General features: G+C 40.7%; 1 protein-coding gene across 3 annotated transcripts in view; it reads right to left on the bottom strand.

The window, feature by feature from the left end:
* Nucleotides 1–13,923: 13,923 nt before the first annotated feature.
* The window catches only part of LOC111150121 (phospholipase D1), a 154,372-nt gene continuing 145,235 nt past the window's right edge, over nucleotides 13,924–23,060 (bottom strand). For all 3 annotated transcript variants that reach the window (XM_022507491.1, XM_022507500.1, XM_022507508.1), the window contains 2 exons: nucleotides 18,002–18,119; nucleotides 13,924–15,944 (listed from right to left, as the gene is read on the bottom strand). In XM_022507491.1, the coding sequence (XP_022363199.1) occupies nucleotides 15,720–15,944; nucleotides 18,002–18,119 (343 nt within the window). In that variant the 3' untranslated portion in view covers nucleotides 13,924–15,719. The remainder of the gene's footprint in view (nucleotides 15,945–18,001; nucleotides 18,120–23,060) is intronic.

Here is a 23,060-nt window from a genome sequence, read left to right as displayed (position 1 = left end):
TGATGTGTGTCCCTGTCTTCATGTGTAAAAATCACAAGGGCCAGAGTAGCAGAAAAAAAAAGAATACTTATCACCTAAGCTTTTCATGTAGTATCATTTCAGAGCTGTTATCATGACCACTTTGTTTGTAATAAAACCTCCCTTTCAGAGACCACTGCATTTGTTGTAGCTTCCTCCGACCAATAAAAGTGTCAAAGAGGATGCTTCTCTCTTCTGTACTTCTAAAAAGGTAAGATATCTTACTAATATGTTATGTGCAAGTACATTTTTAAAAATGAAACCAGTGAAACAGATCCCACTACTTATAACAATAGAAAAAAGAGTTGAGGTTGGCTTAAGTGAACAAGAGATACCATGGCTTCATCGGAATTCTGGTTCCTGAATACAATGGGCTGCTTTTCCAGGTGTTGGAAATCTGTCACTATAGAAATCTATCATGACAGCATTTGACAACCATTTAACATTCTTACACTAGAACTCAGTGTGAATCTGAAGACAACAGGCTTCAGAGTTTTTTCAAGCACCGGAAGGTAATGTACATCTTCTAGGATGCAGAGTTATCTTCAAATAATCAACTCGTGAAAAGAATAAAGCAGTAACCAGAGGTACCTGGGTGGCTCAGTCCATCAAACATCCTACCCTTGGTTCCAGCTCAGGTTGTGATCTCATGGGTTGTGGGATCGAGCCCGGATCGAGCTCCACTTGGAGCCCTGTTTAGAGTTCTGTGCTCAGTGGGGAGTCTGCTTGAAAGAGTCTCTTCCTTTGCCCCTCCCCCCACTCGCTCAGGGGCTCTCTCTCAAATAAATACATCTTATAAGAAAAGGGAATAGAACAATAATTAAATATCTACTAGGAAAGCAAGAAGTCTGGGAAAAAAAAAAAAAAAAAACAAAACAGGAGTATAATGGACAATGTGTATGGTAGCTAGCCACCAAGATGACCCCAGTAATACTTGCCTCCTGGTATTCATGAGTGAATACTCTTTTCACACACTGCATAGGGCTGACTGGTGTCATCGATAAAGTATTGTTGTGATGATTGCTTATGATTTCCAAGGCTAGGTCATAAAAGACATGTGTCTTCTACTTTGCCCTCTCTTGGACCATTCACTCTAGGGGAAGCCAGCTGCCATGTTGTGAAGTCACTCAAGCATTCCTCCAGTATGGCAGCACGTGTGTGGTTATAGGTAGCAGGAGGTAACCGAAGCCTCAATCTTTGGGAAAGTAATGGGTGAAGTGTGGTGATGACATAAAATTAAACACCATGATTAAACTCAAGAGATTAAACCTAGATGCATCAACATAGCTGGTTATTAAAAATAGTGCTTTGTCAGAAATTTCACCCATGTAAATAAAAATTCCTCAAACAGTACACATTTTGCAAGAAAACGTTCAAATATAAAAGATATACAAAAATACTTTAAAATACTGATCTATGGCAAGGAGGGAAAATGAATAGGATGTGGAGATAAAAACAAATGAATTAAGAGAAAGAATCTTAAACTCCAGTTAGTTAACATACAGTGTAATACTAGTTTCAAGTGTACAACTAGGTGATTCAGTACTTCCATACAACACCCAGTGCTCATCACATGTGCACTCCTTTATCCCCATCAGCTATTTCACCCATCCCCCCTACCCATTTCACCCATCCCCCACCCACCTCTCCTCTGATAACCATAAGCTTGTTCTCTAGAGTTGAGTTTCTTGGTTCGCCTCTGTCTCTCTATTTTTCCTCAATGATCTTTTGTTTCTTAAATTCCACATATGAGTGAAATCATATGGTATTTGTCTTTCTCTGACTGACATTTCTGTTAGCATAATACTCTCTAGCTCCATCCATGTTGTTGCAAATGGCAAGAGTTCATTCTTTTTTTTTTTTTTTTTAGAATATCTTTATTTTATTTTATTTATTCATGAGAGACAGAGAGAGAGGCAGAGGGAGAAGCAGGCTCCCCACGGAGCAGGGAGCCCAATGTGGGATGTGATCCCAGGACCCCAGGATCATGACCTGAGGCGAAGGCAGACACTTAACCATCTGAGCCACCCAGGTGCTCAAGAGTTCATTCTTTTCTATGGATGAGTAATATTCCGTTACATATATACACCACTACTTCTTTACCCATTTGTTAGTCGATGGACATTTTGGCTGTTTCCAAAATTTGGCTATTGTTTAAAGCTGCTATAAACTTCAGGGTGCATATATCCTTTCACATTAGTGTATCTTTTGGGTAAATACCTAGTAGTGCAATTGTTGAATTATATGGTAGTTCTATTTTTAACTTTTTTGAGGTATCTCCATACTGTTTCCAGAATGGCTACACCAGTTTGTATTCTCACCAACAATGTTAGAGGGCTCCGCTTTCTCCACATCCTCGCCAACACCCGTCTTTTGTTTCCTGTGTTGCTAATTTTAGCCATTCTGACTGGTGTGAGGTGATATTTCTTTGTAGTTTTGATTTGTATTTACCTGATGATGAGTGATGATAGTTATCTTTTCATGTGTCTTTTAAATTCCAGTTTTATTATGTTGAGGTATGTTCCCTCTAACCCTACTTTATTGAGGGTTTTTATCATGAATAGATGTTATACTTTGTCAAATGCTTTTTCTGCATCTATTGAAAGGATCGTATGGTTCTTAACCTTTCTTTTATTAATGTGGTGTATCATGTTGGTTGACTTGTGAATATTGGACCACCCTTAGAGCCAGGAATAAATCCTACTTGGTCATGGTGAATGATTCTTTTAATGTGCTTTGGACTTGGTTTGCTAATATTTTATTGAGGATTTTTGTATCCGTGTTCATTAGGGATATCCGCCTGTAGTACTCTTTTTTAGTGGAGTATTTGGTTTTGGTGTCAGGATAATGCTGGCCTTGTGGATGAATTTGGGAGTTTTCCTTTTGTTTCTATTTTTTTTTTAAGATTTTATTTATTTATTTGACAGAGAGAGAGATCACAAGAAGGCAGAGAGGCAGGCAGAGAGGAGGAAGCAGGTTCCCTCCTGAGCAGAGAGCCCAGGACCTGAGATCATGACCTGAGCCAAAGGCAGAGACTTTAACCCACTGAGACACCCCAGGCAATCCCTTTTGTTTCTGTTTTTTGGAATACTTTGAGAAGAGTAGGTATTAACTCTTCTTTAAATGTTTGGTAGAATTCACCTGTGAAGCCATCTGGCCCTGGACTCTTGTTTGTTGGGAGATTTCTGATTACAGATTCAATTTCTTTGCTGGTTATCAGTCTGTTCATGTTTTGTATTTCTCCCTGTTTCACTTTTGGAAGTTTATATGTTTCTAGGAGTTTATCCATTTTTTCCGGGGTATCCAATTTGTTGACATATAATTTTTTATAATATTCTCTTATAATTGTTTGTATTTCTGTGGTGTAGTTTTTTCTCCTCTCTCATTTGTGATATTATTTATTTGGGTCCTTTTCTTTTTAATAGGTCTGGCTAGGGGGTTGTCAATTTTATTAATTTTTTCAAAGGACCAGCCCCTGGATACATTGATCTGTTCTATCGTTTTTTAGTTTCTGTATCATTTATTTCTGTTCTAACTTTTATTATTTATTTCCTTCTGCTGGCTTTAGATTTTATTGTTCTTTTTCTAGCTCTTTGAAGTGTAAGGTTAGGCTGTTTATTTGAGATTTTTCATGTTTCTTGAGGTAGGCCTGTATTGCTATAACCTGCCCTCTTGGAACAGCTTTTATTGCATCCAGAGGTTTTTGAACTGTTGTGTTTTCATTTTCATTGACCCATTCATTCTTTAGTAGTATGTTTAACCTCGATATATTTGTGGTCTTTCCAATTTTTTTCTGTGTTGACTTCATTTCATAGCATTGTGGTCAGAAAATATGCATGGTACGATCTCAGTCTTATCGTACTTGTTGATGTCTGGTTTGTGACCTAGCATGTGATCTATTCTGGAGAATGTCCCATGTACACCTGAAAAGAGTATGTATTCTGCTGCTTTAGGATGGAATGTTCTGAATTTATCTGTTAAGTCCATCTGGTTCAGTGTGTCATCAAAGCCATTGTTTCCTTGTTGATTTTCTGCTTAGATGATCCATTGATGTAAGTGGGATGTTAAAGTCCCCTACCATCATTGAATGATTATCAATGAGTTCCTTTATGTTTGTTATTAATTGTTTTATATATTTGGGTACTCCCATGTTGGGTGCATAAAGATTTGTAATTATTAGATCTTCTTGTTGGATTTTCCCCTTTATGGTGATATAGTGCCCTTCTTCATCTCTTGTTACAGCCTTTGGCTTAAAATCTAGTTTGTCAGTGCACCTGGGTGGCTCAGTCGGTTAAGTGTCTCCCTCTGACTCAGGTCATGATCCTAGGGTTCTGGGATCCAGCCAGGCTCCCTGCTTCTCCCTCTGCTTGCCACTCCCCCTGCTTGTGCACCTGCTTTTTTTCCTCTGTCAAATAAATAAATAAAATCTTTTTTAAAAATAAAAATATAAAATCTAGTTTGTCTAATATAAATTTTGCTCCTTCAGCTTTCTTTTGCTGTCCATGTGCATGATAAATATTCCTCTGTCCCCCCACTTTTAATCTGCAGGTATCTTTAGGTCTAAAATGAGTCTCTTGTAGGCAGCATATAGATGGGTCTTGTTTTTTTTAATCTATTCTGACACTCTATGTCTTTTGATTGGAGCATTTAGTCCATTTATCTTAAGAGTAATTATTGATAGATATGTATTTAATACCATTTTATTACTTGTTTTGTCATTGTTTCTGGCAATTTTCTCTGTTCCTTTCTTGTCTTTGTTACTTTTGGTTTTTCCTTTCCACTCAAAGAGTCCCCTTTAATACGTCTTGCAGAGCTTGTTTCAATGTCACAGACTCCTTTAATTTTTGTTTGGGAAACTTTTTCTCTCCTTCTATTCTGAATGATAGCCTTGCTGGATGGAGCATTCTTCACTACAGATTTTCCCATTCAGCATGTTGAATATATAATGCCACTCTCTTCTGGCTTGCCAAGTTTCTGTGGAGAGATCTTCAGCTAGCCTTGTGGGTCTTCCCTTGTAAGTTAGTTCTTTGGTCTTGCTGCTTTTAGGATTTTTTTTTTTCGCTCACTATATTTTGCAAATTTAATTACAGTATGTCCTCATGTTGGCCTGTTTTTGATTTTGTTGGGAGTTCTCTGTGCCTCCTGGATCTGGATGTCTGTTTCCTTCCCCAGATTAGGGAAGTTGTCAGCTGTTATTTCCTCAAATAAATTTTATGCCATCTCTTCTCTTCTTCTTCTGACACTCCTGTGTTATGAATGTTACTGCATTTGATGGATTCACTGAGTTCCCGAAGTCCATTCTTGTGTTTTATAATTCTTCTTTCTCTCTTTTGTTCAGCTTCATTATTTTCCATTATTTTGTCTTCTACATCCCTTATTTGTTACTCTTCTTCCAGCCTTGTGTTCATTTCATCAAGGCCCGTTTCCAATCTTAGTTACTCTATTTTTACCTTTCTGATTCTCATAAAATTCTTCTTTCTCTGTGGTGAGGGTCTCCCTGAAGTCTTCCATTCTTTTCTCAAGCCCAGCAAATATCCTTATGATTAGTGTTTTAAATTCTCAGCAGGCACATTACTTATGTGCCTGCTGAGAATTTATTACTTATTACTTATTATTACTGTTATGCTTGGATCTCTAGCCTTTCTTGTCATTTGGAATGAGTTCCTCCATCCTGGCATTTTGTCTAATCCTCGGTCTTCTCTGTGTTAGAAAAGCCTGTTATATTTCCTTGCTCCTGAGAGTACTGGCTCTATGAAGAAAAGGTTAGATACTGTCCAGGGCCTGGCACTTCAGGAAGTATCTCCATGTGTGCTGCGTGCACTCTGCTGCTGTGTTTTGGCTGCTCTAGCCTTCAGGCCAATCATCTGCAGAGGCTCTCCTTGCCTGTAGTGGGCAGTGTTTGGTCCTTGGCTAAAGTGTGGCCAGTTTTAACTAAGTGTGCTCTGGTCTGCTCGTTACATGAGACCTGATACCACCTCCACTAGAGATGAATCCTTGCAGAACTCTCTGGTCAGGAGACATGGTGTGGACAGGGTTTCTGCTGGTCTTCTGGGGAAGGGACCCACCACACTGGAGCTGAGGCAAGCTTGAACAAGAAGGGCAGTTGCAGGTGGCTCTGTGTCTATGCTGAGGGGTGGGGAAGGGAAATGGTGCCAGCCAGCTTCTTTGTCCCGGGAAAGGCACCTTGGGGCCTCTCAGGGATGCACTCCAGGAAGAGTGAATCATCTGTTCTCTGTGTGCCCCAGGTTTTCCTCAGATCACTGTTTCCATGCTGTCTGCCCTCAGGTTGTTTGCCTGTCTTCTCTGCTGGAGCAGGGCAGTGCCCTCAGGGCTCTATCCCAGCCAAGCCCATGGACCTCTAAAGCTCCAGTCTTTGAGCCCCACTGCTTCCAAAACTCACAAAAACTTTGTGTGCTCCCGTGTGCTCCTTTCATTCTCTCTGTCTTTTCTGCATTTCTCTGAAGCCACAGCTTCCTCCCCTCTGCAGCACCAGTGATCCATTTCTCCCCCAAACCGTGTCTCCATACTTCCTACCTTCCTTTATGTGGCTTCTTTTCTCCCCTTAGTTGGACAGTTTGTTCGTCAGTCTTCAGGTAGATTTCTGGGGTATTTAGGTTGATTTTATAGTTATCTAGTTGGTAACTATGGGATGAGAGGAGTCTAGGGTTTTCTTACTATGCCAGCATATTAGCTCCCTTCTCCAAAAACCCAGACTAAAAAGAGAGGGCCATACGAAGGAGTGATTAAAAAAAAGGACTTGTATCCAGTCACCCCTCAGACCAGTTCCAAAACAAAGAGTAGACTGATAGAGCTGGGTTGTTCTAGACAGAAAAGTGGCTAATTAGCCTGGTGAGGGAAAGCTTACGTAAGTCAGGAACTTCCGGATTTTCACTTCACTTTGAGGTCCCTGTGTCTTTATCTAGGGAATGAATTGTAAGTTTCTTAAAAAAGAAGAAGGGTTATGAAAAAGAGTCCAGAAATATGTCTTTATTTTAAAAGACATTTGAAAGATACTCCTTCTGTTGTTTTTCACAAGTCACCAAGTGTTTGCCTACTGACTTATCTGGTGCAATTCTGAACTAAGTCCTTTGGGCGACTGTCCAACTAGTGAATAGCCAAATATCATGAGGAAAACTATTGAATTTTAATTTTCCATGATCTTTCAAATGATATTTTGACCTGATGTTTAAAAGTTCCATGACAGCTTTAACTAACTATATTTTATATTTTTTAAAAGTGCCTGAGACTTAACAAACTAAAGAAAAATTTAGAAATCCAACTCTTACTACACCACTTTAACATAAAAACAGCTCATTTCTTTGGGCTCTCCTCTGCACTTTCTGAATTCGCCCAAAGCATCCCATGTATCAGAGCACAGGTAGATTTGGGGGTAGAGGGTAGAGACGGTAACTTTTCAGTCCACCTTGCCCATAATCTGAACAAAGTGCTCTGCATAGTGGTAAGACAAATGCAGAGTATTTAAAAAGTTGGACAGTGCCTGCCTTCAGGGAAGTTATATACCTCTAAACAGGGTAAAAATAACATCGTGAAAAATCAGAGGTATATGCTAGGGGTGCTTTGATGCCTCACCCTCTATGCCCACTGCTTGCCTCTGAACTCCCCTGCAGCCACAGTTGAGGTTTCCTACGTTGCAGCTTTGCCTCATGGGCTTCCGGCTGCTTCTCCACTGGCTGTCTCTGACCCACAGCAGCTTGCTGAACCTGCCTGCAGGGAAGTTCCAGAAATGCCCGGGATGTGGCCCTGCCGGGGGCAAGGTTCAACCAATGAGAAATGGAAGCTTGAGGATAAGGACAGCTGCCTCCTGAGCCTTCAGGGATCTAAGCAGGATCTGGTCCTGCTGCCTTCAGTGGTAACTCCCTCTTTAATCTATTCTCGATTGGCTTTGCCTGGCCCCAACTTGCTTTACCCTCTCCTCCACATGTGCTTCCTTAAAGTTCTAAGTAAACCAGATTGCAGGTGAGCACACAGCTGGTAGTTGGTGGGATCACCTGAGCATTGTGTAGGGTAAGAAGATGCAGGAGCACCAGCCAGGACCTGGGGTGGGATCACCTGAGCATTGTGCAGAAAGAGAAGACCCGGGAGCTTGAGCCAGAACCTGAGATCATGAAATGGAGAAAGGGGAGCCACAATGATTTTTTTTTTTTTAAGATTTTATTTATTTGATAGACAGAGATCACAAGTAGGCAGAGGGGCAGGCAGAGAGAGAGGAGGAAGCAGGCTCCCTGCTGAGCAGAGAGCCTGATGCGAGGCTCAATCCCAGGATCCTGAGATCATGACCTGAGCCAAAGGCAGAGGCTTTAACCCACTGAGCCACCCAGGCGCCCCCACAATGATTTTAAAGTAACCAGTCACCTGGAAGCCAAGGAAAGCTTTATCTAGTGAGATAAACACTGAATGTCCTTGTTGAAAAAGCCAGTGAGGTACAAAAATAAAAATAGGCAAAAAGAATCTGTATTTCAAGAAGTCAGGGAATTGATAGTGACTGGAAGGGGAGGGGAGAGAAGGGAGCTTCCCTTTCTTGATCTGGGTGCTGCTGAGCTCTGTATGTTAAGTTCCTGAAAAAACATCAAGCTGCCTATTTATCACACTGGCACTTTCTGTAGGTATGTTACAGTGTGGAAGAAGCATAAGTCAGTCAGTCTAGGTGGAGGGGCTGGAAACCAAATGGCAGTAGGTCATAGAGCAGCAAGAATGTGGAAAAGGACCAGAACACCCTGAAGAAGCTTGACTCTATCAATTGTCTGTTGCTGTGTCACGAACCATCCCAGAACTTAAGGGCTTATGACAGTGACTGTTCCATTTGCTTGTAATTGTGTGGGTCAGCCATTTGGGCTGGGCTCAGCTGGGTGGTCCTGCTGCTAGTTTCTTTGGCAGTTGGACTGGGTCAGGGTGATCTAGCATGGCCTTACACCCATGTCAGGTAGTTGGTGCTGGCTGTCCTCTGGTCCTCTCTTTTAGTTTGGTCTCTCATCACTTGGTGACATCATTTAAGGAGGATTAGAGTGGAGGTTTGAAAGTTGTGCAGTTTCATTGCTGCCATGTTCTATTGGTCAGAGCAAGTCATAAGGCCCGCCCTGGTTTAACAGTAGGGCATGATGGGGACCGTGGGGACCTAGACAGTACATGCCTCCTCTTAAAGGGATAGCTGTTCAGCTCCAACAGAAACTGATGCCATGTGTCCCATTGTTCCTAGACATTCTGATTTTGCATAAAAGTCAGAAACCTTAAATGTCATGTAAAATCTCTCAATTTTTATGTTTAGCAATGAATTCACAATGTTAAACAATGTTATATGGTCCAAATAAATATGCCTGTGAGTCTTACAACCTCTGCCTCAGATGATAACAAGATTTAGAAAAATTGAGACCATCATTCCCCAAATAAAAGTGGAAACGAATTTAAGAAATCCACACTCTCTCTTTGGCCTATGGGGCATCAGCCTATGACTTTTGGTATATTTCTGTAGTGTAGGAAACCAACAATGTAAGCATAATAGGAATTTGGAGAAAACCACCTTTTACTTCTTCCCCTTAGACACTCCTCTCTGCCCTCCCTCCAGCTTAGAACCTCCACTTGGAAATTACTATTATTTTTATTTTTAGTTGTTTTTTTAACTGAAGTATAGTTGACATATATCCTATTACTTTCAGATATACATCATAGTGATTCCACATTTTTACACATTATAAAAAGATCCTCAAGATGGTCTAGTTACCATCTGGAAATCCCTGTCATTTTATGGCCTTCTGGAAGTGTGAAAAAGTCTAGACCATGGGGTTGGGTGTGAGGTGTGTTGTTCTCTCTATTCTAGATGGCCTGTCTCACTTTCAGAGAGTAGATGAAAGGCATCTGCTGTAGCTTGATAGAAATACCTACTGTGTGCAAGGCATTGTGTTTTTACCCATGTATCTCATTGGCCTTCATGAGTGAGGCTTTATTGCCACATTTGAAGACCTCTGGATTATTTGCTGGGAAGTAGCAGGGTGGAAATCTGGGGTGAGCTCTCTTGAATGCTGAAGCCCATGCTTTTTCCACTGGTATTTGCTGTTCGGTCCCACACCTGTACCTCATACACCTGGGGGTTGTGAGCCCCTGGAGTCTTGAAGAGGAGGTAAAGGACAGTCTCAAGGCTATGATCATTCCTGAGTGTGAAGCTCCAGAGCTATTGAATGAGCTGAAACGTGTAACATGCTTAGAAGAGGTCCTGGCCAACAAAGTCACTCGTGATAGCTCTTACTGTTATTGGTAGTAGTAATATGGTTGTTTTCCCGGTTCCTACTCTGGTGTCCTCAAAGACTGGTATTTATTCTATTTTACTCTAGTCATTTGTTGTTTTCTCCAGCTTGGTAATTCCCATATTTGCACCCAAATATCTCTTATTTCAGGCACTTTCTTATTTTAAGAAGGGAACTTTGCACTCTCAATTCACTAGAATGTGGGCCCCATGAAGGGTCACCTGGTCTTTGTTCACTGATGCGTCCCAGCATCCCCACTGGCCTTGCTCAGTATGTGCTCACTGGAAGTGGTCTCAGTCTTTTATAAGAAATTCGCCACCTCCCTCTATCATCATACCCCACGGGGAACAGAGGTCTGGGAGGAGCACAGGATGCTGAGACTCTGAGGCTGAACTGTGTGGGGGCCCACGACCGGGGTGTGGGGTGGGGCTCCACAGACACACAGTTGTGTCTCAAGCCCAGACATGCAGCACTCTGGCTCTCAAGATCCTGGTGTGGAACAGGGAACTGTTTTTCGGATAAAGGGACACTGCTCATTTCACACTTTTAATTATTTAATGAATATTTACATTTAAAAAAGCCGTTAAGGAACCAGGCACAGAGAGCATTGATTGTGAGGCAGAGAATGGATACATGGATCATTTCCAATGCTTCACAGATGGAAAAGTTCACAGGAAACTGAGTCTTCTGAGTTCAGAGTTCTCATTCTAAATACAGACGCTTCAACCAATCCATCCTCATTTTTTTTTTAACACTTTAGTTACACACGTTGTCAGCCATGTATGCCTATGAGTGCTCAGCTGGGAGAAGCCTGCTTTAGCTGATCAGATCTCTTTTCAGAACCAAAACCATGTGATTTTGCTCCTGAAAGGACCTTGTTCTTAAAAATAAATCCATTGTAGAATGCTGGGCTCTGGGATAGCAAGACTTGAAAACCTTGTTAGCGAAGAGATTAGAACTCCTCCAACTCTGTTTGGTTGAGGTACTCTGTCTGGACATTCTCTGCTCTCTCTAGAGGAAGGAGCAGTAGGCTTTTCTTAAATATGGTGAATATTTTAGCATTTGCAGATCATTTGGTCATGAATGCATGTAAATGAATGGACATGGCTGTGTTCAAATAAAACTTGATTTATAAAAACAGGAGGTCCAGCCTTGGTGTGTCAAGTGCTGCAGTAGAGGTGAGGCTCGGAGCCTGAGTTCTCTCCAGAATATCGAAATACTCTGAATACATATTCCTTGCCAAGTATTTCTTTTTTGTGTCATGACATGTGCTCCAATGGCAGTACTTAAGTATGAAGTTTTAGAGTGGTTTAGGAGAATAGCAGTGCCTTTGGCCCAAACTATTTTGTGTGAAGAATTCAAGTAGATCGACATTAGGGGGGCATGATGTTCTATTTCCTGGTGTCTGGCAGAATTAGGGTGACATTCACTTACATACATTTATCAAGAATAAAGTGGACGGTTATAGCTGCTTGGGGATAGGAGAGAGTAGTTAAGCCTGCATTTTGGTTGGATTGCCATCCTAGTCTCTGACTTTACAACTTCCAAATCGTCAGCATGACAAATTTTCATTTATCTTATGTTTGATTACTGTTTCTAAGCTTAAAAGTAACAATAGTATAAGGGAAAAATAAAACAACCTGTAAGAAATTAAGTCATAAAACATTCAGTTCCTTTAGTGAATGCTTCTAATCTCAAATCAGTCAATACTATCTCACATGTGAATTAAATGTCATTAGGAATCATTTTATGGTACCTGCCCTCCCCCCGAATAATGCGAATTCACTGACTTTCACCTGCAACTTTCTGAGAGATGCTGATGATGAATTCCTTTTCTAGTGCATTTCTAGATTCAAGATTCTCAAGGCCCATCCATTTTAAACCTCCAAACTGTTAGTAGTAATTTGCCTCAGAGGATCTTCCAGGGTAATACAAATGTATTCCTAAGCACACTTAAAGTCCTTTAGCATTTGCTCATTTTATACAAGACACTGTAGAGAGGGATGAGGAGACATGAAGGATCCTCTTTGTCCCTGCTACAGAGGGTGACAGACATCAGAAAATGCTCAAGTGCCTTATCAGATCAGGGAGGTTAATAAGACGATTACCTCTGTTAAAAAATAGTAATATTTTGTCAGTCACTTAAAAGGGTAAGTTAAACGGAAGATTTGTTTAAAGACTCCATTTTTTTTTTTTTTTTTTTTTTTTCCCGAAACTCTTTTCTTGTTCTCTGAAATGGTTAACGTAATAAAGAGATGCTCTGCTTGGGGACAGAGGCTGAAGGAATAAGGGGTGAGGAGATGCAGGAAGAGGAACAGGTGGTTCTTGATGAGCGTACAGATCTGGTCCGTCTATAGGCTGGAGTCTGCAGAAAGGCTTCTCTGCCTGCTGTTTTCATCTGGGAGACTATTCATTCATGATGTATTATAGTTTCCCACGTTAGTACACAAGACGTGAACTGCTCATGTTTTTGACTACCTACAGATGAAATTTTCTTCCAAAGGGTGCACTAAAAGAAAACCAATATTTTGCTTTACCATATGCCACTCAACTATCTAATGACTGCCTGCCTCTCCAAGCCTCTGGGTGATGCCTTAGAGTTGAGAATGAAGACCGTCCCAAGGAAGGGCGAGTCACCGAGTGCACACTTGATACCGAGCAAATGCCTGCACCAGACCAGTACCCTCCAAGGAGTAGGCTTGGACAATCTGAGTAGTTTGAGTAGCTAGTCTACTTTCTGCCAGTCATTTTGTATAATCATAGAATTTTTCCTTCTTGAAAACAAAGTATTAGAGATTATCAGAGTATGGGGTACAGCATTTAAGGGCATTTTAGAAGATCACAGTCAATTTAAAATGTGGAGCAGATTCATAATAGCTTTTCAGGGGGCTTTGAATCATTTGCATTTTGAAGTTGATATCAGATATTGCAATGTTAAAGATAAGTTATTTGAACTTCTATTATTAGGTAGTAGTGGTGTTAAAATGGTGACTGACTAGGCCACGCAGTACACCTTGTGCCCACACCCCATGTAACCTTTGCAGAATGCTGCCCTATGTAAGCTGCTATTGCAAATAGGCAATCATTACACGGAATCTTCCAGAAAATCCACCCAAGTAAAGTGGTAGCCTCTCATCTTTACAGAAGAACGTCTTGCCTTTGAGAAGATGCAGTAGAAAGGAAACTGGCCCCAGAAACCAACAGTAAGATTTCTTTCTTGAGACGATGTAAGTTTGTCATTTCATTAACTCTGTCCTCCACCTCGTTTATTCACCCACCGAACAGTTACTGAGCACCTCCGCTGTGCCAGGTATCTACCGTTCCAGGTTCTGAGGACACACTCTGAACAAAACGTGGCAAAGTCCCTGCCCCGTGGAGCTTACATTCAAACAGGGGGAGACAGAACACTTAAGTACATGACACCACGGTGTTTGAAGCAGCTGAGAGACATCCTGCCTGAAATCTGTTTGCTGCCTCTCCTCACTTGTGGATACTGACGACGTCAAGGGGGAGGCCACGAATGGGCCAGCACAATTTCACCAGTCCTCCCTCTACTATCTCACAGTTGGATGAACTCAAGGGAGCCCTTCAACCAATCTGGGCCTCAGTTTCCTCATCTATAAAATGGGGAGAGGCTGGATTAAATGATTTTTTTAAGAGAAGGGGAACTTTTAGGCTTTTATTTTTCATAGTGTTGAGAGCATTTTGCACAAAATCAAAAACCAGTCTTGACTGTCATACAGTTTAAAAAATATGTAAAAGTAAACTATAAGGAATCCTTAGGTAGTCCACATCCACTCATTTTAAATGTCAATCTAAACTTCATAAATAGCAAATGCCTTATTTACAGCTGTTGTAGAATGAAGTCATTTTATACCACCTCCAGCCATCTGAGAAATTATTCATAAAGCACAGCCCCACCTCATTTGTGAAATGTTCTCTAGTTGTGAAATCCTCTCCTGAGTGTGACACTCTCTCCTACTCACCCAGATTACTGACTTTGTACTCCTGTTTAACATTTTCCTAGCTCCGTGAAAACAGGGATTGGATCCTCACTTTTGAAGAATGACTCCAGTGAGATCTGTCCTGGTAATCCATTCATGTGTGATCAATGCACCTACATCATGTTTTATGGGCACAGGCCTTTTGGGAACCCACATCAGATCTTCAGGCTGTAAGAATAATTCTGCTTAGTAACATAAGAGCTAGGGTGTGCCAAAGGGTATATTACTATTCAAAGAGGAAAAATGGGTTTCTAGAAAAATTCGTAGACTAGGACAATGTGAATTAATGCAGATCCTAACCTCTTTGGAAGCCTTGTGGAATGTTAATGCGTATTTAATAATACAATAACACAGGTTAAGTAGCAAGTATTTTGCAATCAATTTTTCTTTAAGAAGGTAACAAAGCTGGGAGAGCAAAATGTCAAGGTTAGGCTTCTGCTTACTAATTTGGTATGAGTTATGAAGCATCTGGTTCTCTTAAAAGACAAATTGCAATTTTCAAATGGAGAAACTCTAATTTCAATCAATCCAGCAGCTAAAGATGATAGGAAATTTTCCAGGACTATAAGGAATCTTCTTTTCTTGTCTGGATCAGATCCCCATGGCTACCTTGGAGGCTTCTGAAGGCTGTGTGCTCTGCCTCTGAGTTTTATCAGCTGCTGTGGAATGAAATATCCTACACCTGTTTTCAGATTTGATCAGGTGGGCCCTATCAAAAGACCGTATCTAGTCATTGCCTTTGAAGGCAAAGTAAAATCTCTGCCTCAATAACCAAATTTAATTCCTTCCTATTGTTCTGTGGTGTTAAGATCTATAGTGTCAATATTATCAGAAGAACCTAATGTGGGCTGCTGTGTACATAACGTCTGCCATGTCCTTTCAGTCACTGAAAAGGGATAAGGACCCCATCCTTGCCTGGCTGAACACTCCTACCAGATGGGCAGGGGCATTCCCCTGTCCCCTTGAAGAACCTGGAAGCAGCATCACAACATCTTCTAGGAATAAACAATGTCTCAAACTGTGTGTGTATGTACTAGGAAGTGAGGGCAGGTCCAGCAGTCATCGCTGCATAATGGGGGGCAGAGAAGAACAAGGAGGTTTCAACAATTTCTGGCAACCTAGATCACAGGCACAGGTAAATTCTTGTTAGAAAAGGAAGAGCACTGTGGTGTACACCATGGAATTTGTTGTTGAGCATATGCTATCAATAAGAATACAGTCCCTTTTTCACAAGGATAAGCAGGAGGAGTTAGAAAGCCCACCTGATGTTCAGCGTCCTTTGATCAGTAGGACCGCAGCCCTGTCCAGCCAATCCAGAGGGTCCCTGGGGCAGATCCCAGGGTATACCAGGCTGGCTGCGGCTGTGAGGATCTCCCTAAAGGCACAGTGTGCAGTGTATTTTTCAAGGTGGAAGTCCTTGAGCTGCAAATGAATATCTCCCTTAAGTCCAAACCTCTGTGGGCACTATGGCTTCTTTGGTTCCAACAGAAGGCAGGAGGCTTTCTTCAGACAGGAAATAAAAGGGGAATTGCACTAAGAACCCACGGATCTTTTTCAGTTCTTCCTCAGCTCTAATGGGATCTTCCCTTGCTAAGACGGGCTTGGTTATAAAGTCTCTCAATTGAATTAAATTGTGTACTTCATCATTGGGAAGGCACCGGAACACCTGATTAAAACACAAATAGGAAGAAACGAGGTCGTGAGTTTAAAAGATATCCCCTTTATGGAAAATACACATTCTGACAGACAAAATCTTTGCTTTACGAAACACGTAGTAGTTTTAGGCCACAGCACAGACCTGACTGAAGAGTTGCTTTTCTTATTTGCTACCAAGAGATGACTAGATTTGCTTCCATCAAAAAGAAAAAATCTTAGATAGAGCCTTCTATCTGATCTACACGAGTCACTGACTTCAGGATAAAGTCAAGCTAGTGGTAGGGGAATTCCAGTGATGTTATTCCGCATTCAGGTTAGGATTTTGGATAATAATTCTCAGAATTTCACTGGAGGTTCTGGTCAAAGAGGAATATTGCAGATTATATTGTCTCTAACTTTTCATTTTTTCAAAATGCTCATATCTGTACCTTTAAAGGTATCAATTGTACACTTATTGTGCTAATTGAAAATGAGCTTCTTATATCACAATAGTTCCCTCCTAAATACTTCAGCATGTATTAAGAATATGAATGTGCCTATATAATCACGATAGCATTTTCACACCTCAGAAAATCAATTCCAAGTCATTTAAGATATGGTCCATATTTAGATTCATCCTGTTGTTCCCAAAATGTTTTTTTTATAGTCGCTGTCCTATACTGCATCCCCCCCACCACCGCCATGAGGATCCAAACAAGGCTGTGCTATGCATTTTTAAAATTACATTTTAAAAGACTCCATGCACATGACCTATTTGACTGTGGCCTTGAGTCCTCAGTATGAAATAAGGCTATGTAGACTGTCATGTTTCATTAGGAATGATGAATTTTCCAGCTGGAAGGGACTCCAGCAGTCATGAAGAACAGTAACACACTCTTAACCAATTTCTGCCAGATGGTCAGCAGATCTCAGCTCGAATATTTCTAGGACAGAAACCTGGCTACTTTAAGAAGTAACTTGCTCCCCTGTTGCACAACTCCTACCTCTTGTACATTCTTTATCATAACCGATGGATAGAACTTACCAAAAGATACATTTGGCCTTCCTAACACATGGAGCTTGTTTTTTTTTTTTTTGTTTGTTTGCTTGTTTGTTTTTTATTTGACGGAGAGAGAGATCACAAGTAGGCAGAGAGGCAGGCAGAGAGAGAGGAAGGGAAGCAGGCTCCCTGCCGAGCAGACAGCCCAACGCGGGGCTCGATCCCAGGACTCTGGGATCATGACCTGAGCTGAAGGCAGAGGCCTTAACCCACTGAGCCACCCAGGCGCCCCCACATGGAGCTTGTTTTAAAACCCCTTTCCAAAATTAGAGCTGCCCAACAGAGAAGTGTTTCGTTATTAGTAAGTTCCATCATAAGGATGGATACCATTTACTATGCTATGTGCTAAATACATTTAAAAGCCTACTCTTTATTTTCATAAGCGCCCTGGTGGATACTCCTCCCAGTTTATAGAAGAAAGGAGAGCTCAGAAAGTCAAATCACTACATACAAAGTTCTGTCACCAGCAGCTGGGTGAGCTGGGTCGAACTCAGGTCTGACTCATTTTTGGATACCATCTGCCTCTTTTCTCTGTCACTAGACACCTCCAAAACTTGGGTAAGCACCTTCCAAGGATGCTCATGATGGGATCCCAGAGTCAGATGAGAGATCAGAATACCACTAATGGCTCTTCGAAACCATAATCCATGATACTTTTTGACTCTGTTTTTAAGGTCTACAAAGAGGTATTTTATTACAACTTGGAAATGTACTGGTTTTTTTTTACACTCATTAAGAATACTCTGTTCCAGGGGCGCCTGGGTGGCTCAGTGGTTAAAGCCTCTGCCTTCGGCTCAGGGCATGATCTCAGGGTCCTGGGATTGAGTCCCGCATTGGGCTCTCTGCTCAGCGGGGAGCCTGCCTCCTCCTCTCTCTCTGCCTGCCTCTCTGCCTACTCTTCATCTATCTGTCAAATAAATTAAAAAAAAAAAAAAAGAATACTCTGTTCCAATAATATGCAACAATAACAATGTGCTTTTGTGATGTGATTCAATTAAAAAAGGGGAGGGGGGATATGCAAACCTCACCTTATCATAAATTGTAGCATTTCGAGCTGCTGTTGCAACCCACACCTCCTTGAAGAATTTGTCACTCACTGGATCCTGAATGTTTTCACTTGGTTCAGAAAGATAGCCAAGGACAACCCTGAAATACAAGTATGCTCCAAAATGAGTTACTGAGATAAAGAAATTCGCTGCAGGTATTGTTTCTAAGGTAATGTAATTTAGGCACTCAACCACAGAAGTCCTTTTTTTTTTTTTTTTTTAAGAAAATCTGAGGAAGCCATTAAAACTCTGTGTGTGTGTGTGTATAAAACCTTCCTTGCAAAACAAAACAAAACAAATCAAAACTGTTATGATGCTTTAAAATTTTAACTGTTGGATAGACAGAAACACCTGAATTTAGTTCCAAGAGAGCCCTTGGAATTTGGCCTAAGGGGATGAGACTTGGAGGATAGGGTTAGCATTCAAAGGGTCAGCACCCAGGGGGCACCTGAGTGACTTGGTTGGGCATCTGACTCTTGATTTTGGCTCAGGTAAAGATCTCGGGGTCCAGGGATCAAGCCCCGTATTGGGCTCCACGCTCAGTGGAGAGTCCCCTTGGGGGTTCTTTTTTGTCTCTCCTCCTCTCTCTCTCAAATAAATAAATCTTTTTAAATACACACACACACATACACACACACAACCCCATGTACCAGCAAAAGTGCCAAGTCCTTTCCAAGAACTGTCTCAACAAAGTTATGAATAAGCAACTATTATTATGTCCATTTTACAAATAAGGGAACTAAGGCACAGAGAGGGTAAGTAACTTGTTCAAGGTCACCCAGCTGGTAAGCTATAGATCTGTGACTCCAGACCATTTGACTCCCAAACATGCTCTTAACCAGAATGAAATATCCCTTTCTTTTCCCTTCCTCTTTCCCTCCCTCCCTTCCTTCTCTTGGGCCAAGAGCTATGCCAAACTCTAGGGCACAGAAACAAATACAAAAGACATGGAGCTTCTTTGGGTAATTTAAATGGGTAAGGTCAATAATGAATAAATCATCATCCTTTAAAAGAATGAAGTAGTGTGATAAATACTGGGTGTGCTTTAAAAGTATGGGAGCTTTCCCCTCCACCCTTCCAGTTGGCCTGACCCCGCTTATCTTTCAGCATTCAGTACAAGGCTTCCCCTTGATTCATGGCTCCCCCTTCTCCCAGCTCCCATTTTTCTCTGTCAGGCCTCAGAGATTTGGACATTCTTCTTTTGCTCCCCCACTGAACCTCATATTTGCTATATCAGAACACCTGCAATACTTCATACACTTTTTGTTTTTTAACAGGTTTATGTCCCACAGCTAGCTGGTTAGTTCTTTAAGAGAACATGACCTAGCTATTCATATCCCTGAAGTGCCTGGCAAAAAAGAAGCCACATAACTAGATGTTGTCCTATTTGATCATATATAAACAGTGGACTAGAAACAAATTCTTAAGCAAAGCAAGATAAATTTTAGAGGTCGCATCTGAAAATGGTAAAAATCCCTGTATTCATGGAAGGCCTTGGAGTAAAAAAACATTTCTACCTCAATCCTGTGGGGTACATGGTACACGATTCCCATTTTGTAGATGGGAAGCTAAAATTTGGAGACCTACTACTAACAAAGCTAGATTTCAAATGGGACCTAAAGCCCTTTCTCACATGTCTGATAGGTTCAAAGAAGATCAAAAAGTCTTATGTTGCACTGAAGACAGAAGTGAGGAACTAGGTCTTAGAAGGGCTTCGTCTTTTACACTGAGAGAAGCTGGGACATATTACAGACTCTGGAGTGATAGGATCTGACTTTACATTCGAAAATATGGCTGCTATATTGAGAACAGAATGTGGGGGCAAGGGCTATAACAGCAAGACCACTTAGGAGCTCCTGCAGTAATCTGAGTGAGAGAGGATGGGGCTTGGGTAGTGGAGAGGAAGGTGTGGAGCCAACAGGTTGTACTGACAGAGCAGGTATATGATGTGAAAAGAAGTGAGGCATCAAGGATAACAACGGGGGTGTGGGTGTGAGCAACTAGAAGAATGTGGGTGCCATTGACTGACATGGGGAATTCTTCTGGTAGCACCAGTTTATGGGAAAAGACCAGTAATTCAGTGTTGAACCTGCTGAGACTTCCATTAAACATTCACAGGGTAATGCAAAGTAGGCAGCTGGAGAAATGAATCTCGAGTTGGGGAGAGTATAAATCTCCAGTTGGCTGGAGTATAAATCTGAGAATTGTTTTATATATGTATTCATAAAGCCATGGACTTTACCTGGTTTACCAAAGGAGTGAGTTTAGACAGAAAAGAGGACCTGGTGAGCTTTAGTGGGAGGGAAAAGAAGGAACAGCAAATGAGCCTGGAGAAAAGCAAGGGTGTTGTATCTTGGAACCACACTAAGTTTGCCAAGGAGAACTGTGTCAAATTCAAATGAGAATTGACCACTGAATCCAACCGTGTGGAAATCCTTCTGCTGTTACCCTCTCTGTATTTAAATAAATGTGGGCTGACATCATTGTTCTTAATGTTTGCAAAATTTCCCATCATGTGAATTTCTTTAACCAAGTATTTTATTATGACCTTTTGGATGGTTTCCAGTTTTTCATTATTCTGAACAGTTTTACAATGAACATAATTTATTCATCATGCATAATACTTTGTGAATTTATAGGACTCTTTTACTAGGAAAATTTTTAGAATTAAATTTTACTTCAAGAAAGGCTGTTCCAACACAGACGCCGTGACCGTGCCTGTTCTCTCCAGTCATCCCCAACATGATTAATTCCTGAAAAAGCTCAGCCATTTTTACAAGGATAAAAGGACATTTCATTTTAGTTTTAGTCTGCACTTTTCCCACTATCTAAAAATTCTTTAAAATAAATGGATTTGGCACCATGGGCTCACTTAGGATTTTTTAGAGTTTTATAACCTCAAAATTTTATTTCCACTTCAAATAATGTCTCCTTCAGACTATCAAAGAATAACTTTTAAAATTGATTTAAGGGAAAAAAAATGGATTTAAATAATGGTGCTTGCACACAGATGCTGGCTGCTTAAGACCCAAAGCAAAATCTGCAGCAAATCTGACGGACGGTGCAAGTCATGACAATACATCAATCATAATAATACCTTTGATGGGGGCCAAGTCTAACAGCTGAAAACTTGGCAAAAACAGTTCTGTGACTTTGCTCTTAACTCCAAAACAAGAGGTGACACAATGTGTCCAACAAGTTATCGGTTAAGAGCTTGTTTGTAGAATAAGTATTTAAATAAGTCTGTAAGAGTTCATTTTTAGTAATAAATTATTTTCCCTGTCAGTTTTCTGTTAAAATGCAGTGAAATTCTCTGGATATTCTTTTGAGAACTAAGGTGAGGGAGAACACGTCTGATTTAATGTAGGCGCTTATAATGGGAATTATTTAATGGTTTATTTTTTATGCATCAGTGGAACAGGAGGACAACTGCAGAAAATAGTTCTTGTTCTTTCCATTCCTCATGTCTATTGCTTGACACGATTCTGAGCTGTACTTGGGTGGATAATGGTTTCTGTTGAGTGATGGTTACATCCATACAGTTGGATAATTTTCCAGGACTTAATGAACTGTTCGGCACATAGTTGCGACATTCAGTGCAGTACCCTGATGTTGACTCTATTTAGAATTGATTTCACGTTGAAATGTGTCTCTCTATTTCTAGTCAGAAATAACCCAGATGGAAAATGGATTGAAGCTGCTTTTTTTTTAGTGAGAAAATGACTGTGTTCTAGGCCCCAATATTATCTTTTAAGAACATTCCTTAATAAAAATAGCATGAGGTTTTTTTGTGGTGCTTTTTCTAATATATTAGTTGTGTTTTCCATTGGGGCAAAGTGAAAAATGATTGTTCATGAACAAATGCCTTTTTAAGACAGTTTGAAAGTATATCCACTTATTTATTTATTTATCTTAAATATTTTATTTTTAAGTAATCTCTACAGCCAACATGGGGCTTGAACTCTCAACCCTGAGATCAAGAGTCAGCTCCACTGGCTGAGCCAGCCAGGAGTCCCTATATCCACTTTTTTGTATCAGTGAAAAACCTGTCTATCAGTGAGGTATTAGTTAAAGGAATTACAGCATATTCACATGATATAATACAATGCAGCCATTAAATGTTATGGAAGAATACTTGATGACACAGAAGTATGTAACATTATTTAAATAATAAAGAACTTCCTAGGATTGCAAGATTCTAATTATGTTTTAAAAAAGAAATACGGTATAGTAATATATATGTGCCGAACAAAGGGGAATGATGTATGCAACATTTTTTAAATAATGAAGAACTTTCTAGAACTGCAAGATCCTAAAAAAGAAATACAGTATAGTAATATATATGTGCCGAACAAAGGGGGAACGATAGACAGCAAATGTTAAAGCTGCTAGCTCTGGGCAGTGGGACTACAGATGAATTTAATTTTCTTATTGCTTAACTGTATTTGCCAAATTTTCTACCACAAAAATCGGTTGTAATCAGAACCACCTACACCTTTATAATTATTATACATTTAGAGTTATAAAGAAGCTCACCACTTTAACGAGAATACTTAAGTTCTCACAAAACCGAAAAGACTGGTTTATACAAAGAAATACTTGCTTCCTCATAGATGCTGCAGTAGGCAATGGGTGGGCTGATTAACAGGGTACTAATTTTAATCTCCTCCCCGCTAAATGAAACAAATTAACGCCAGAAGCTAATTGAAATATCAGTGGTTTGAAAAAAAAAATCTTACTGGCAAAACAATTAGTAACAATGGCAATAAACACAGCCATAAGAACTGTGAGGAAGTATTGACAGTCAGATTTTGAGGGATGGATTTGCCGAGCTCCTGGGGCAGAGAGAACAGAATGACCCCCTCTCTGGAACCGAAGGAACTGAAGCTTATCTTGCTTGTCAAGAACCGGAGCCTGGGCTGCTGGACAGGAAGAAAATGGCGGCCAGCATTTGCAGGGAGCCTGGTACTCAGGGTGTGCCTGTCTGCCAGTGAACCCATGTCCAAGTGCCACCGTTCACACCACAGGGTTAAAACAACAG

The sequence above is a fragment of the Enhydra lutris genome, unplaced genomic scaffold (genome assembly GCF_002288905.1).
Source record: "Enhydra lutris kenyoni isolate GAN:26980312 unplaced genomic scaffold, ASM228890v2 scaffoldscaffold2, whole genome shotgun sequence".
Lineage (NCBI taxonomy): Eukaryota > Metazoa > Chordata > Mammalia > Carnivora > Mustelidae > Enhydra > Enhydra lutris.
The sequence above is the reverse complement of the archived record's forward strand: the minus strand, read 5'-3'. Positions and strand labels throughout refer to the sequence as shown.